Here is a 16600-nt window from a genome sequence, read left to right on the forward strand (position 1 = left end):
AGCCAATCACAGTATCAAATGAAAATGTCATAAGTAGCCGGCGCCATGTAAGCTGAATTCTCGCAGCGTTTTTGCTCTCACAAACATGTTATTTCAATGATGAAATCTTGAATTTTGACAAAGCTGATTTTATAGCTGCGGCTACAAATGCATCCTCCTGCACTGCCATATTTATTTTCGGCTGTGGGTTCGGCACCTCTTGCTTTTGTCACAACTGTATGTCCCGCCTTAACCCATAATACTGCAACGTGATTGGCAGACTCGTGCAGAGTCACTTCTTCAATCATTGAGGCGGAAGCACGACAAGATGGATTCTCGTGTGTTTTAGAACGAACAAATACCACGAGAATTCAGCTTGCAGGCAAGGCTACCAGGATTCATCTGTGTATAAAAAAGCATCATCATTTAAATCTTTGTTTTTTCCTATGAGACACTTAATTTGGTTTCCCTTTCACCACAGCTGTGCACTGTCCCACCATTGAAGGTGTCATGTCAGATCACATGACTTATCGCCTGCTCACTGGTAGGCTGGGAGAGTTTGGTTCCACTGTGATGCTAGAGTGCTCAACAGGGTTTTATTTGGGTGTTGGGCATCGAACTCTGCGCTGTCTCGCTAATGGGACCTGGGAGGGATCAGATGATCCAGCTACTTGCAAGAGTAAGTTTGAATGTATGCATTAAAAGCCATATAACTCACTTATCAATGAGAAGGAATACACACTAAGCTACTGGAATTTGAGATTTTAGCAAAACATTACTTGTATAAGTTTCTGACATAGATTAGACAGATCAAAGACAGTTGCATGAAATACTTCAAAGTCTAAATATCATGTTTTATAACACATGTTATGTTTGGGTTTAATTGCAATGAAGTAGTATGGATTTTTGATGATAAGCCCATTGTCTTCACTTTTATCCCTTCCTGTCACTTTCCATATTGTATTTGTGGCTTATTCCATGGTGGTTGCCGGTGATATGTATTCACTACATTTTTATTAACAACCTTGATTAACTCCAAGAGACTCTCAGTAAGCCTAAAAGGTGTATTTCAAAATTGCTAACCTGCTTTGAAAAACAGGAATGGTTCAACTTAGATCTTTTTATGTAAGATGTATTATGTAACATTAGTTGGTTATCTGGTGCTAAGAAATGGTTTTACATCGTTAAGTGCATTTGTACTCTGTATTATTATTATGAATAGATGTCTATGACCTCAGTGAACAACGTTTATGGTTGATAAGAGCAGGCGCATGAAAGAAGAGATGAAAAAGAGACCTTATACATTCAGACTCTCAAATAATGATGCAACAACATGTGCAGGCGACATGCAGCACACAAACAGAATAACACATGAATAAAACTGCATTGCAGTTACTTCCACCACCTGTCATGAATTAGTTATCAAAATAACAAACCCACCCTGGAACAAGCAGACAGCTGGAAAACTCTGAGAAAGGTATTCATTTAATAGGGCTACCTTCTGTTATTTTGTCAAAATGTGTGCTTTCTGTTTTGATTTGTTGGAACCATGATCCAGGAATCGTATTTTTGAAAATCAAAGAACATCCCAGAAGGTAGATGCATTGGGTATCAACTTGATAGCCTGTACATGTGTTTGTCTGCTTTCTTCTCGACTTCATCCATCTGAGATGCCAGGGGTATATGTGTTTCCAAATGCCGTAGGACATTAACCATTGTCTTTTACCTTGGGACTTTCAAAACTTTTTCATGCAGAATCTGTGATACCTGAATGTGGATTATAAATTGGCAACCATCAAAACAAGAGTAGTATCCTGCAATGTGTCTTTGCTGCTTAGTTCATAAAGAAGAGCTTAGTGACAATGTTGTGACTGTTAAAACTCACCAGTGCAGATTTCTTAACATTGCATAATACATGAATTGCCACTGATAAAGTGTACACCGGGAGAAAAAACATTGAGGGGATTAAATTTGTTTAAGATTTAAGGAGTGCATTATTTAGGTAGATTTTAAGTAATTTTTTTGTCTAAGCCGACTAACCAAATAATAAAGCAGTTCAGGCAGATTTAGTTGTATTCCTTAAGATTGGCCTTGGATTTGAAGACTTTACTTCAGTTTTTAATATCTTTGTCCATAATGTTATTCATATAAACATCTATTTTGGGGGAATTATGACCTCAGTATTTTGGCAATGAATCAGAAAAGAATTATCCATTGTTTCGACAAATGCAAAAACAGTAACAAAGACAAAACTGATGCTTTTGTGATCTTACAACAATTCTCTTATGATCTGAGTACTACTGTCAGTCATGTTCTGTGGCATATCCCAACCACATACCAGGATAAGGGTTTGTTTAACCAAACCAAATGAATGCAAATTTATAGTTTTCAATTGTAGTTTCAGATTTAGGTATTGGTTTTGGTTAATTGTTTGCTGATTTATAATGGGAGCTGTACCCATGGTCCCAGCAGCAAACCCCTTTTTATTCTGGGTGCATCCACAGCACACTCATGGTAAAGCTCTAAGTACTGTCACCAACTTGGCAATGCCAGAACCATTTTACTAAGCCATGTGTATTCAGAGCATGTCTTCCATTCAAATTCAACAGAGCGTTGGAACTTTTGAACAACAAAGCTCTTAAAGGTTACCTTTATTTAAAGGTTATCAGAATAAACTGCTTGGAAATACCAAAAATAACATTGTAATGCTAAAAATATTACTTTCCCAATCAGAACAATTTAAATCAGGTATTGCAATTGCCTCCATGGCCACACATGTATACAATCCAGCACCTAGGTATGCAGTGTTTCTACAAACATAAGTGAGTTGTGCTCTTGGTTCCAGTGGAAGGAAAACTTCATGCTTTTCCAGCCAAGACTTTTTTGAACGATTTAATGCTCCAAATCTTGCAGAAACAGTCTGGGAATGATAGCTTTAGTTTCAACAAGACTGTGCACCAGTACCAAAAACAAGGACCATGAAAACATAGATGAGCAAGTTTGGTGTAGAGGAAGTTAACCGGCCTGCAAAAAAAAACTTATGGCCTAATACCGTTAAACATCTTTGTAATGAAGCAGATCAGAAACTGTGAGCCAGCCAGTTTAGTATGAGTTCAGTGTTTGACCTCACAAATGCACTTTACATTAAAAAAAAAAGTTTTGTAGGTATGTCCAAACTTCCCAAGTGGCCAAAATGTCTGCATCCACCCTAATATGCTTTTGCATAAAGGTCATGTTGTACTAAATTAGATCTGAAGCCATATTCAATAGGAAAGCAGGTAACCAAGGGTCATATGCCACATGTTTTCTCATGCTTGTGTTAATTGATAACAAACCTCCGCTAGGTTAGCTCTATACATAAATCACTCTTTTGTGTCCAAATGGTACACACACACACACACACACACACACACACACACATATATATATATATATATATATATATATATATATATATATATATATATATATATATATATATATATATATATATATATATATATATATATGCTTTATTTCTGTTTTATCTTGTGTCCCAGTATGACTTTAAATCAGTGTTTGACAATCAGCCATCCAGAGCTCCCAAATGACAGCTGTTTCTACTCTGACTGGAATTTGGAACATCAGACTAGTCTCATGGTGGCTCGTGTATAAATTTAGCATGACAGTGTTTTCTTATTTATCTCACCCAGTATCATGAGGACTATGAGACCACATTCTTACTTGGTTTTTGGGACTTTTGCTCACACAGAAAATGTAGCAATGCCTAACATAGTTATGACTATTCCAGCTATTTACTTAACTTCTGTCTGTAACATGTCTATTTTGTTGTTTAGTCATCTCTTGTGGCGAGCTTCCTACTCCACCCTTTGGTACCAAACTGGGCACACTGACTACATTTGGAGCAACTGCCATCTTTATGTGTAACCATGGATACACACTGGTGGGGTCACATGTGAGGGAATGTGGCGCTGATGGGCTGTGGAGTGGTGCAGAAACAAGATGTTTAGGTAAGACTTATTAAATATTGAGAGTGCATTGTTTTTTAGTTTCCACTTAGTCCTGGAAATGGACTTACTTCAGGAAATCGGAAAATATGCCTTATTTTTTTTATGCTAATCAATAGGTGAGATCCATTTATACATTCATTATGTGAACAAACTATATTGAAGGTGGTTATTGATATTAATTTCAAGGATTATGGCTTACTGCTAATGAAACCCAAACTGCAGATTCTCAGAAAATAGACATCAAAAAGTATTTTTTTTACTAAAAACTATGTACATGTATTTTTCTTTATGTATCAAAACTCCTGGCTACTTTGGAATGTATTACTGCTGTAGTAGAAAATGGAATGTATGAAATAAGCCTTGAACTGCTGAGGTGTTGAGGAAGTCCAGCTTGCTTCTATAGTGACCTTCATCTCATCTGCTGTCTCTCGTCTTCTTCTTAATAACACCCCAGCTGGTCTCTATATGGTTTAGGTCACATACATTTGCTGGTCAATTGAGAACACTGAAACCAATGTACCAATATCTGGTTTGACCATCAAGCTTAGTAATTTCTGCAGTGTGGGCAGCTGCCATGTCATACTGGTAAATGAAATCAGCATCTCTATAAAGCTTGAAATCAGAGGGGAGCATGAAATCATCCAAAAGTTCCTGGCAAACAGCTGTGTTGAACTTGGACTTAGTAAGAGGCAATGGACCAACACCAGCAGATGACTAGCTTCCCAAATCATCACTGATAACACTGAATGTCAGAATCCTTAATTCTGTTAACTCCATCCCCAGTCTCTTGGACTGTGTTTTCCAAGTTTAATGCAAAATTTATTTTCATCTGGAAAGAGGACTTTGCACCTCTCTCTTCTACATATTTTCGTTCACTCACCTTTATATTATAATGCTTGGATACAGCACACTATGAACAGCCAGCCTCTTTAGCATTGACCTTTTGAGGTTCACCTTCATTGTGGAGTCAGGGACTGCCTGCCGGATAAGTGTCAAGTCAGAAGTCTTCCCCCACGACTGATTAGGCCATAATTTTGCAATAACATTACATTTCCTTATTAAAAATTCTCCTTTTATTGATCATGTATAATATTCACATTTTCTGAGGATATATTTATATGAACACCTGTGTGGGCAATATACATGGAGAGAAAAATCAGAATCCTTGTAAGTGGCTCATGTACAAAGGGTAAAAAGAAAATAGGTTTGTATGACATCTTATTTCATATTGAAAAAGTAAAGTCAGTTGTCAACGGGAAGGTTAGAAGTTTAATTCATATTGAAATTTCCTATTTATTTATCATGCATTCTGCACCTTTTGGAGCTCAAATACATTTTTAATTGCTTGCACCTTGCCTGTAACCAATTTAAATTTCTCCTTTTCAAATGATTCTAGGGTAGATATAAATATGTTTCAGAACACAGAAACAAGTTGTCCAAGAGTATTAATGATACATTTTGTAAGAAAGTTATCACAGACAGGTCTGCTTTATACTACTAACTGATTCTTCAAATATCATTCCTCATTCCTCCGGTTCATAAAAGCGTAATTGGTTTTTGTTTCATCAAGGTCACTTAGGAAACAGTTCTAAAAGTGTGGTTTTTAAAAGACTTTTGTCCTACTAGAATTGCAAAATGGTTTAGCTAAACTGTGAAAATGCACTAATGACATACTATTTGGATGGGTGTCTGTTCCAGCTGGTCACTGTGATTCTCCAGATCCTATCGTCAATGGTCACATTAGCGGAGACGGCTCAAGTTACCGTGACACTGTGGTGTACCAGTGCATGTTAGGATACAGACTGATTGGCACATCTGTCAGAATCTGCCAGCAAGACCACCGGTGGTCTGGAACAACGCCTGTCTGTGTCCGTGAGTAAACACAAGATTCCTTTCATTTCTATAAATTTTTTATTTATTTTTTTGACTTGCAGCAATTGTAGAAAAAGCAAAAAGCTAAATGAGATCTCTTTAGAGTACTAAATGTTGAGTATAAAAGAGTATAACGGTGCTTCACTTAATCATCTTATTTATTGTTTTTTCCCTTGTGTCTCCCGGCTTGTTTAGCTATCACTTGTGGTCACCCAGGGAACCCAGCCAATGGGCAAACCAACGGCAGCGAGTTCAACCTCAATGACGTTGTCAACTTCACCTGCAATAAAGGTTACCTCCTCAGTGGGAATGCCCGCGCTCAGTGCCGACTCAACGGACAGTGGAGCAACCCCTTACCTGTCTGCAAAGGTCACTTACACAGCTGTCACACAGAGTTACTGAGTTATTTGCATCCCAAAGTATGCTTTCTTTTAAAAAGCTTTAGAAATTAAGGATTTACAATCAGATAAGTTTATGTTTTTTTTTTATTATTGTAGCGGACATTTTCATAAAAATAGCAAAAATAAGAAATCAGAAATACTTTAATAATCCCAGATTGAAATTATTTTTGTGAAACGCTTCAGATACAGAAACATCGGCGCAACTCCACGACATTTTAGTATTGAATACCTCTTTCCAAAAATGAAAAGACTTTGGTTATAAAGAAAAAAAACAGAGAAAAAAACAGGAAAATGTTTTGCTTCAGTTTTCTTATTGAGTCTCCAACAGACATTTGTTTTTGCAACGTTACTCAAAGTTTGGCACTAAGTCTTAAATTAAGAACTGATTAGGTCAAATTTAGACAAACACGCCATTACATATGAGTTGTTTGGTGATACAATTGGAGCAGCTGGAGAGTGTCTCTATTTAAATGAACACTATTTTTTAACACGGACACACATTTGGGTAAATGTTAAGATACATTTTTTTATCTCTGACAAACCAACTGTGTTGTTTGAACCACAAACGTCACCAGGTCTCTGCTGGTGTAACAGTTATGATACACTTACAGTTGCATCCCAAGAAAGTAGAATATAATTAGAATTGGAATATTTAAAAAAATTCCTTGCACTTCAGTAAGTCCAGAAAGTAAAACTACATAGATTTGTGTTAGTTATGCTAGATTCCAGAAAACTAATTTAAAGTTTAATGTAAATAAAAAGTATTGTTAAATATGGTACATAAACAAAAGCGACAAATGCAGCCTTGCGAGGACTTTGAAACAAAGCCCTTTTTAAAAAAATCTGGAGAAATTCAAAAGGTTTGGAGTACTCTTCCAGACTTGGTGCTTCAGAAGTCATCAAACACACTCATCCAGGAAATGAGTTACAACTCTGCATTTCTTGTGCTAAGACACTCCTGAACCAGAGACAACAAAGGACTAGATTGTTGCTCATTGGTCAAAACATCTCAAGATTCCAGAGTTTAGAGAAAAAGAGCAGAGGCACAGAATGCAGGGTGCTTGAGGCTCGGTGTGAAGTTTCCACAGTCAGTGATGATTTGGGGACCCATGTCATCTGCTGGTGTTGGTCCGCTGGGTTTTATTAAGTCCACACTCAGTGTAGCATCAAACAGGAGATTTTAGGGCAAGTCATGCTTAGCTCTCACATGCATTCTGGGGATGCTGATTTAGCAGGACTTTTTCACCTGCTCACACTTCCTGGGCTTTATACCACCACACAGCACTGATGCAGTTAATCGTACAGAGGGACCCCCAGCCAAGTATTGAGTGTAAACGCTGTACAGTACATTGACATACCTTTCGGTAGGCTGACATTTCTGCATTACAAATCTTTTTGCCACTGTGTGATATTCCAGTTTTCTGGATTTTTTGTCCTATTTTTTTTTTCTATTTAACCCATAATTATCAAAATGTACAGACAGATAAAAAACAACAACATGACTATATCACTGTGTTATCAGCGTATATGTTTTGCTTTTGTAAATCGTTTATTCATTGTTTTCTATTAAAATTTGTATTTTTTCAAAAAGAACATGTAGGTACAGATTTACACACTGAAGCATTTGAAACACAACATAGTTTCTTACACTGGCTTCCAAGCAAAAGGATTCTTCCTGGCTTTCCCTTTTTTCATCCTCCCTGAATTTTTTTCACTCTTATTCCCCCTTTGCCTCCTTCCCTCTTTCCCTTTCTCACAGCAGCAGCTGTCAATTATGAGCCCGAAACTTTCTTGCTTCCCATAGGGCGCCTAACACACATACACACACTTACTCACACTCAGCCATCTCCCCCATGGGCTTGGATTTCAGTGAATGTCAGTCCTCCCCTGTTACATGTGGAAAATCACACTCGTATTGGACTGGGATGCATCCAGAGAAGAGCAAAAGTTAAGAACAAAGAGCTCAAGAAAGCTGAGCTGGGTGTGACAAAAGAGAAGGTTTGAAGGAGCAGCAAGGACAAACTGAATTTGTAACACTTAGATTTTTTTCATTCAGCACATTTAAAGAATACAGTGGAGAAAAAGAAGAGGTTGCAAATGTTTATTTTATTCTCTGGTAAATACCAAATAATCAGTGCGCAACGAGAAGGCAGCACAGTGTGACATAGACATAACAACAGACAGACACTGCATTGACTGTCTCAAACAGTTGCAGCGATACGTCAAGGTGGCTGCCGTTTTTGGAGGAAAATCAGCAGGCAGCAAATCCTTCAAGGGAATCCGGGTTTGCGGTTGAACTGGGATAAAAGCAATTCTGCATCTACATTTCACTAACAGATTTCACTTTTAACATGGCAGATTTGTTTTTTATGTGATGTCAAATCATTTCTTTTCCATAGTGAAATTTGATGGTAAAGCAATATAAAGCAAGTAATTGCTCAAAAGAGAGCATATCTCTTAGTGGTGGTCACATAAGAAGACCACCTAAATCCTGGACAATTGTTTTTTCAGCAGAAAACTGATAGTAAAAAGTTACATTATTAAGCATTAATTTATCATTTTTACTGAGTTGCATATGTATGTCAAGCAATAAATTAGGAATTCTTGATTTTGTTTTCAAAATCAAATGATAATTTAAAAAAAAGATAAACAAGAAATACAAATTTATAAAGAACATCTAGATAAGTGAATAAAAGTCCCTTTATTGACTATGAAATTTAATTGTTTTACTTTTTTGTAGATCAATTATATTTTTTGAATGCATTACATTTTGTGCACTATAAGTCAAAAAAGATGTATAATGCTCTTGAAAATGTAAAATTAAAGTAATTACATTAAATGTTATATAGAATTATATAAAACACAAACAGAAAAATGTAAAAACTAGGAATAATAAAATAAAATGGCAATTAGTAAAGTCACCAGTTGGCCTGCCCAAATTTCCCCGTTGTGGGAAATTAAATGTATTTCTATTCTAGTCTAGTCTATTCTAGTTAAATATAAATGACAGTATTGATTCAAAACATCTTGCCAGAGTTGTCAGTATAGCAGCAGTATTACAGTGTGCTGCTATTAATAGCCTAGGCCCCTAGGGTGCATTGTGGGTATTTGATTTATGACTTATTGATGTACATTTTTACTTAATAGTGTTTTGATTACAAAAGGCCATTTAAAGTATTTGATCATTTTAATCTGTGCTCACAATATTCTAAAGATCTAATTAGGATCCTATAAAGTCTTAATATCTGTAGGTCTTTGATTGTAGGAATGCCATGCAGAGGAGATGAGTCTGAGATGTATTAAAATTCAATAATGACTGGAACAAAATATTTAAGTGTATTTTAGTTGTGGCAGAGCCGTATCATGAACCATCTGTTGTATACTTGCAAACTGGTGATGGATGAAGAAAGGCCAGAAACATGGTGGTCAAGCTGGGAGTGTGGTTCACAGCTGTTTGGAGTAAATTGGCATCAGGATCAGGCATGCTGTACAGGAAAGCACACTAAAACAATAAAGGAGGAGAAGGTGTTATAATAAGGTTACAGGTGAAATTCCTGACCATGAGATTCATAGTTTGATGCCTAACCTTGTCAAATTGTCTGCTGGTTACTCTTTTCATGCTCAGCTCAAATATGTTGACTCGGCCATTATGATTTTCTTTATTTTTACCCATTTGAGACACATTTATAGGGTTGGATTTAAGATAACTATTAATGCATTGTTACTTATTCCCTGTTTTTTTTTTCAACAATATGTCTTGATTAATTGCCTAGTTCTTGACATTACATACCATCTTTTAAAGGTAAAAATAATCACATGGATTTTATTTAGCGGTTATAGCCATTATACATTTGAAATGTACCCTCTCATCTCATCTGTAATATTTGAAAAAAGGAATTTGAACAGATACTTTTTGTAAATCTTCTGAGACATTACTCCCTGTTTGTGATTCAACCACTAGGCAGATGGTGAAGATTTCAATGAATAAAAAAAATAAGGTCTAAAGGAGTGCTGTTCTTTTTTGTGCAGTGGTGAACTGTTCGGACCCTGGCCACGTGGAGAATGGTGTGCGGCAGTCCGGTCTGCGTTACCCAGAAATCTTCAGCTACGGCGTAACTGTGGTGATCCACTGCAAGAGAGGCTTTTACCTTCTGGGCTCTGCAGTCCTCACGTGTCAGCACAATGGGCTTTGGGACCGACCAACACCTCGTTGTTTAGGTATGAGCAGCTGTATATATATAAAATAGTATTTTTTAATAATCATTTGTGGACAAATAGTTAGCAGAAACAGGCACAGTTTAAAATACTGAGAGAAACTTCTATTAATTTTCTTTTTGTTATATGACAAGAAACATTTGTGGTTCAATCTATCTATGTATACTGCTAAAAAAAAGGAAACACTAAAATAATGCATGCTAGATCTGAATGAATGAAATGAAACATTTAAAGCTGGCGCCAGGAGAAACTCTGGTGTCGTTTGATGTCACTTCACTTTTCACTTGCATACCTACATCACAGGCAGTCGAAACAGTCAGGAAGCGTCTTCAACAAGACAGTGACCTAAATAATAGGACTAATTTCACTCCGGACCAGTCCTGTACCCTACTGGACCTTTGTCTTTCAACAACTTATTTCAAGTTCAGTGATCATTTTTACAGACAAGCATGGTCGTGCCATGGGATCGCCAGTGTCACCAATGGTAGCCAATCTTTACATGGAAGAAATGGAAAAGAGAGCTTTGGGCACCTTCAGGGGAACATCACCAAGCCACTGTTGCAGGGCTCTGGCAGTACTCCTCCTGTTCCTCCTTGCACAAAGGCGGAGGTACCGGTCCTGCTGCAGGGTTGTTGCCTCCCTACAGCCTCCTCCACATCTCCTGATGTACTGGCCTGTCTTCTGGTAGTGCCTCCATGCTTTGGACTCTATGCTGGTAGAGACAGCAAACTTTGCCACAGCTTGATGTGCCATCCTGGATGAGTTGCACTACCTGAGTCACTTGTAAGGGTTGTAGACTCCGTCTCATACTACCACTAGAGTGAAAGCACCGGCAGCATTCAAACATGACCAAAACATCAGAAAGCAGAGGAACTGAGAAGCGGTCTGTGGTCACCACCTGTAGAACCACTCCTTCATTGTGGGGTGGGGGGTTCTTGCTAATTGCCTCTAGTTTCCACCTGTTGTCTATTCCATTTGCACAACAGCAGGTGAAACTGATTGCCATTCAGTGTTGCTTTTTAAGTGGACAGTTTGATTTCACAGAACTGTGATTGACTGGGAGCTACATTGTGTTGTTTAAGCGGTCCCTTTATTTTTAGAGAATATATATATATATATATATATATGTCTATAGTTTTTAAAGCATTATTGTTTATTCCATTATTGCAACTTAAAAAGTAGCCATGAGAAGTACATCAACATATAAAGTAAGTGCAATATATGCACATCTAGCCCTCCACCTTGGTTTTATCTTTTTTTTTCTTCCATGCCATACAATGAACAGCAAACTAAAACGTTCCATATTCACAAATGAATGTAGCCCATTTTTGTAGTTTTCCTGGATTATTTGGACAGCTAGGTGAATTTGCCAAGACCGCCAGGCCTGAGATTATTTGCAAATGGCTTAGATGATTTATTCTGGTGAAACATTTTGCTGATTTTTCACTGATCTGAATCTAAAATTGTTTGGGATATAACTTGTTTGTCCTGAGACATAGCAGTTCCTTATTATATGTCTATTGACATTTTTTTTATCTATTTTGCTGGGTTAAAAAATGAAACAGAATTCAGGGTTTATTCACAGTTTTCTGAGCTGTATGACACAAGGAAAGCAGAGCAGTTAGGATAGGATGCATCTCATATTTTCCTTTTATTTAATTATTTATTTAATGAAGGAATGGCTTATTCAGGCATCCATCTACTGCTCCCCAGATCAACAGATTCACAACAAAAGCTTCTTCCCCGACTTAAAACCCAAATGTGCCCACCTAAAAAATAAATTAATACATTTGTGCACCAGCCTTAAATTATTACAGGCATTTTTGGCCAAATGTAGTTATCTTTGTATTAGAGGGTCCACGGAAACATTCAGGACAGTTCAGACATAAATCAATCTGAAGATGAGAGTCCAGTGAAAACGGAATAACATAAATACGTTCTCAGAGTACTTACACCAGAAGCTGTGAATATGTTTTTTCATCGTCAAGGAACTAGAACCACCAAGTAGTATTTTTTTTAATTTTTTCAATGAATACATTACCTACAGATATGTATAGCAGTGACAATACCAAGATTTTATTTTTAACCTAATAGAAAATGCTGTTTGGTTCTAATGTGGGCTTTTTTCTCTAGGATTCTGTGTTTGAGCACCAATACATTTAAACCAGATAATTCAACCATGAATCATAGAGATTTGAGTCCCCTTCAATGCATGCAGCCATATGTCATCTAGGGAGTAGTTCAGGATCTGTCTGTCCTCATGAACAAACTCATCGCACAGCACTATTAAGGATCACAAATTATATATATATATATATATATATATATATATATATATATATATATATATATATATATATATATATATATACATAAATTAATAAGTCTCCATACATCCATGTACAGTTACAAACAGGACAGGTTGTATTGGAGCCACAACAGAATGTCCAGTCAGACCAAGCGAGATTTTGCATGCTTCGCTGATTCAGCAAAGCCTTCTTCCTGATGCAGAAAGTCAGGACCCAAAAGCAAAACCTTTGGAAATTAAAAAAATAAATTTTCCTCATGGCTTCAAAGAGTGAGTGCTCTCTGAAATCTCTTCAAAATTCAAATGTTTGATGTGGCTATATGAAAAGGTTAAAGTCACAAAAGTTCAGGTAAACTGATTGTATTATATTAGGACTGAGCTTAACCATTTCTATGGCTGTTTATAGAAAGCTATTTATTTTAATCCAGTCGTAAATTATAAAGTTAAGAAAGTTCTATTTTTTATTTTCTTTTAGAGATTTTGTAGCAAATTCAGACAAATTTATCACATTATCCTGAGCCTCAAGAGGACCAATAATTGCTTATTCCAATGTGACTTTAACCAAGTCTTAAGTGTGATTGTCCATACAACAGCTTAGTCTGATACTCTCAACCAGTCAATTTAAACTGAAATAGGTTTCAGATAGGAGATTAAACAAATATAGAATACAATAAAGAAGCAGTACTCTAGTATTCTAGCATTTCAATCATCTAAACTTTTGCATTTAAGATTAATTTTAAGCAGTAGGATTATGGTAAGTTAGAGTTTTTCACCAAATGTTTCTCCTCCTTGCTTTAGTATCAAAATATATATTCACTGAAATAATGGTATGACACATGAGAGCAGTCATAAAAAATACAATACATAAAAAGGTACCCTATTGTATTAAAGCCATGCCATTGATGATTACAAACTAAAAAAGAAAATATGAGAAGACAATATGTTTCTATGGTTTTTTTTCTTGGATTTCTTTGGAAACGTGGTTAAAAAATGGCATCACAGCCAGATGGATCCTTTTTTGATATTTGTCAAAAAAAGCAATACAAGGAGTGAAATGGCTGGAAGAGCCACCAAGAGGACTACAAGGAGTGAATGAGAAACTGAAAGAAAAGAAGCGGGTTCAAGTGAGAAAGGGAAGCAATCATAAGAAAAGGCACGAGCATGGCAGAAAAAGGCTTAAAGGTTTGTGTATATCTGTGTGCATGAGTGTGTATGCGTGTACACAAACAAGTGAGCATGTTTCTCTTAAGGCAATAGATGTTCTTGTTAGGATGCTACCATGGCTGATAGAAGCATCGAGATTAAACCAGAGAGCAATAGAAGGAGGGTGATTCAAAGATGAAGGGAGAAGCACAAAGAGGTGAACAGAAGCGCGGGAGGAGGATGTAGCAACAGAGAGGTAGAGATGAAGAATCAGGCAGAAATGGAGGAAGTGGGTGACATACATGTGTCTGCGCATTAAGCATCACATTCGAGAAATAAGGTCTTTTCGGAAATTGCTGGGAGATGGGTGATCACTGGGGGGAAAGGAGGAGAATAGAGAAATGCAAGAAGCTTCGGTTTCTGTGTCTGTATGCTTCAAAAAGGTGTGTGCTCTATGCTCAACGATTTCTATATTTGTTGCATATATCTGATAATTTGACACTGTGAAATTAATTCTGTTAGGTTTCACCATTGAGGTGAGGGAGAAATGTTTTCAAGCTAAAGTGAATTTAATTTGACATGAGGAGGCAGTTTTTACTTTTTCAAACATTAGTTTCAACTCCCTACTGTGGCACCATGCCAGTGTTTTTGTAGGCAATGGAAGGTTTATTATCTGTATACTCACACATTTTATTGTGTCATCTCAGGCAGGTTTAATAGGCACAAAGCTACCTGTTGAGACACATACTGCAGACTTACCTCATCACTGCATTCGTTTTAGCTGAGTTTTGGTTCATATCCCTTTTTCCTCTCAAGAGTAATGTCTACCTTTCATTTCACTAAATGTTATGCTTCCACACATAAACACACACATTATCAACAAACACCTGAGGTAATGCCTCACTTTTTCTTCCTGTCACCCTCTCTCATTTTCCGTCTGCAGTACCCCAGCTGCAACGCCTAATGCAGTTATGTATCTGGAATCTATAACTGGATTTATTCACATGCTCTAACCACCCCCCATTGTCTGTCTCGCTTCTCTTCCAATCTCTCATCATCTCTGTAGCTATTTCCTGTGGTGATCCAGGTGTACCACCTAATGCAGTAGTCTCTGGAACCCACAGTTGGACATACGGTTCAGTGCTGCAGTACTCCTGTTTGCCTGGTGGGATTCTAGTGGGCAATTCTACTCGATACTGCCAAGAAGATGGCACTTGGAGCGGAGCACCACCCTACTGCACAGGTAGGCAAACTAATCAAAAAAGCCAGTTCTTGCTTGATTAGTGTGATTTGAAGATGGTTAATCGTAGCTTAAAATATGCACGTTTGCAAAACCTCACGTTTAGAAATTGCTAGCTCAAATGATACGTCACATAACATTGTCAACAAGGAGATGTATCTAATTGTATTCAAAGTAATCTGGACAAGATTGCAGTTTCTTTTCTTATAGATGCTACAACCTATATAGATATATACTCATACACCAAATGGACTGCACCCTCAACAGTTTTTGCTTTCCTGGTAAAGAGCATAAAACAATGTAATATTTTACTGTAACAGCATAGTATCACATTATTTAAAAAAAGTTGTCAACACTCCAACTTTGAGAATTTTTTTGTTTTTGTTTTTAATAAAATAACTGTTGCTGGGGCTCAATGGTGTTGTAGAGTGAGTGCGCTTAACCAGTCCTCCACATGGCCATCCCGGGCTCAAATCCCAGCCCATGGACCTTCCACACATCTCTTTTCCCTCTCTCTCAACCCTATTTACTGTTTGTCCACTTTGATGCATGGATGGATAGCCAGCCTGAGATTCTCTGAGAAATTAGCGTGTGCTAATATGATTTACCAGCAGTGTATTGAAACATGCAACAGACCACAAACCTCTCAGCAGTGAGTAACAGCCCTTACAGTTTTGGAAAGAAGCTGTTTTTGAGTGCATTCCCGGTTGAGTGGTATCTCTGGCAGTGCGTCTGGCCCTTTTCTGGACTCGTGCAGCATAAATTGTGTCCAGATCTTGTAGAACGCATTCCACAATCCTCTAGGCTTTCCTCACCACCCATGCTAAATTCTTCCTCTCCTGCCCTGTGCAGCTTCCATACCACAATGTTATGCTGAGCCATAAAAGGCTTTCTATTGTAGCTCTGTAAAGTTTTTTTTTAATAGCTTAGTGGAAAATCAAGTCCATTTCAGTTTTCTGAGGAGGAAAAGCCATTGTTGGGCCTTTTTCACCAGGTGGGAGGTGTTTACAGTCCAGGAGAGGTCAGAGACAATGTGAATGCCCAGGAACTTAATGTACTCCATGAGCTTGTTCAGTCTTCCTGGACCTCCTGTAGTCCATGTCCTTCGTCCTCGGATGTCCTCTCTGTAGTGGGTCTCACTTTTGTTGCATATAAGACACAACACAGTGGTGTCATCTACAAACTTCATAACCATGTTTTGTGGGGTGGATAGCAGAGCAGTTGTGTGTGAAGAGGGTGAAGAGAGCAGAGCTGAAGACACAGCCGTGCTGCGTTTTAGTATTGATGGTCAGTGGGGCAGATGTGCGCTTCCCAGTCCTCACAACCTGGGGGCTGTTTATGAGGAAGTCACTGATCCAGGAGCAGAGCGGTGGAAATAATCCCAGGAGCTTTATGACCAGCATGTCCAGGAGCACGGTGTTGAAGGCTGAGC

The 16600-nt window shown here is 37.6% G+C and overlaps 1 protein-coding gene across 1 annotated transcript in view; it reads left to right on the forward strand.

Annotated features, from left to right (window-relative positions):
* The window catches only part of LOC105919706 (CUB and sushi domain-containing protein 1), a 201299-nt gene that overhangs the window by 141840 nt on the left and 42859 nt on the right, over positions 1-16600 (forward strand). Inside the window, exons 44-49 of the mRNA XM_036136395.1 lie at positions 461-658; positions 3816-3989; positions 5688-5861; positions 6057-6230; positions 10292-10480; positions 14995-15171. Coding sequence (XP_035992288.1) covers positions 461-658; positions 3816-3989; positions 5688-5861; positions 6057-6230; positions 10292-10480; positions 14995-15171 — 1086 coding nt within the window. The remainder of the gene's footprint in view (positions 1-460; positions 659-3815; positions 3990-5687; positions 5862-6056; positions 6231-10291; positions 10481-14994; positions 15172-16600) is intronic.

The sequence above is a fragment of the Fundulus heteroclitus genome, chromosome 4 (genome assembly GCF_011125445.2).
Source record: "Fundulus heteroclitus isolate FHET01 chromosome 4, MU-UCD_Fhet_4.1, whole genome shotgun sequence".
In the NCBI taxonomy this organism is placed as follows: domain Eukaryota; kingdom Metazoa; phylum Chordata; class Actinopteri; order Cyprinodontiformes; family Fundulidae; genus Fundulus; species Fundulus heteroclitus.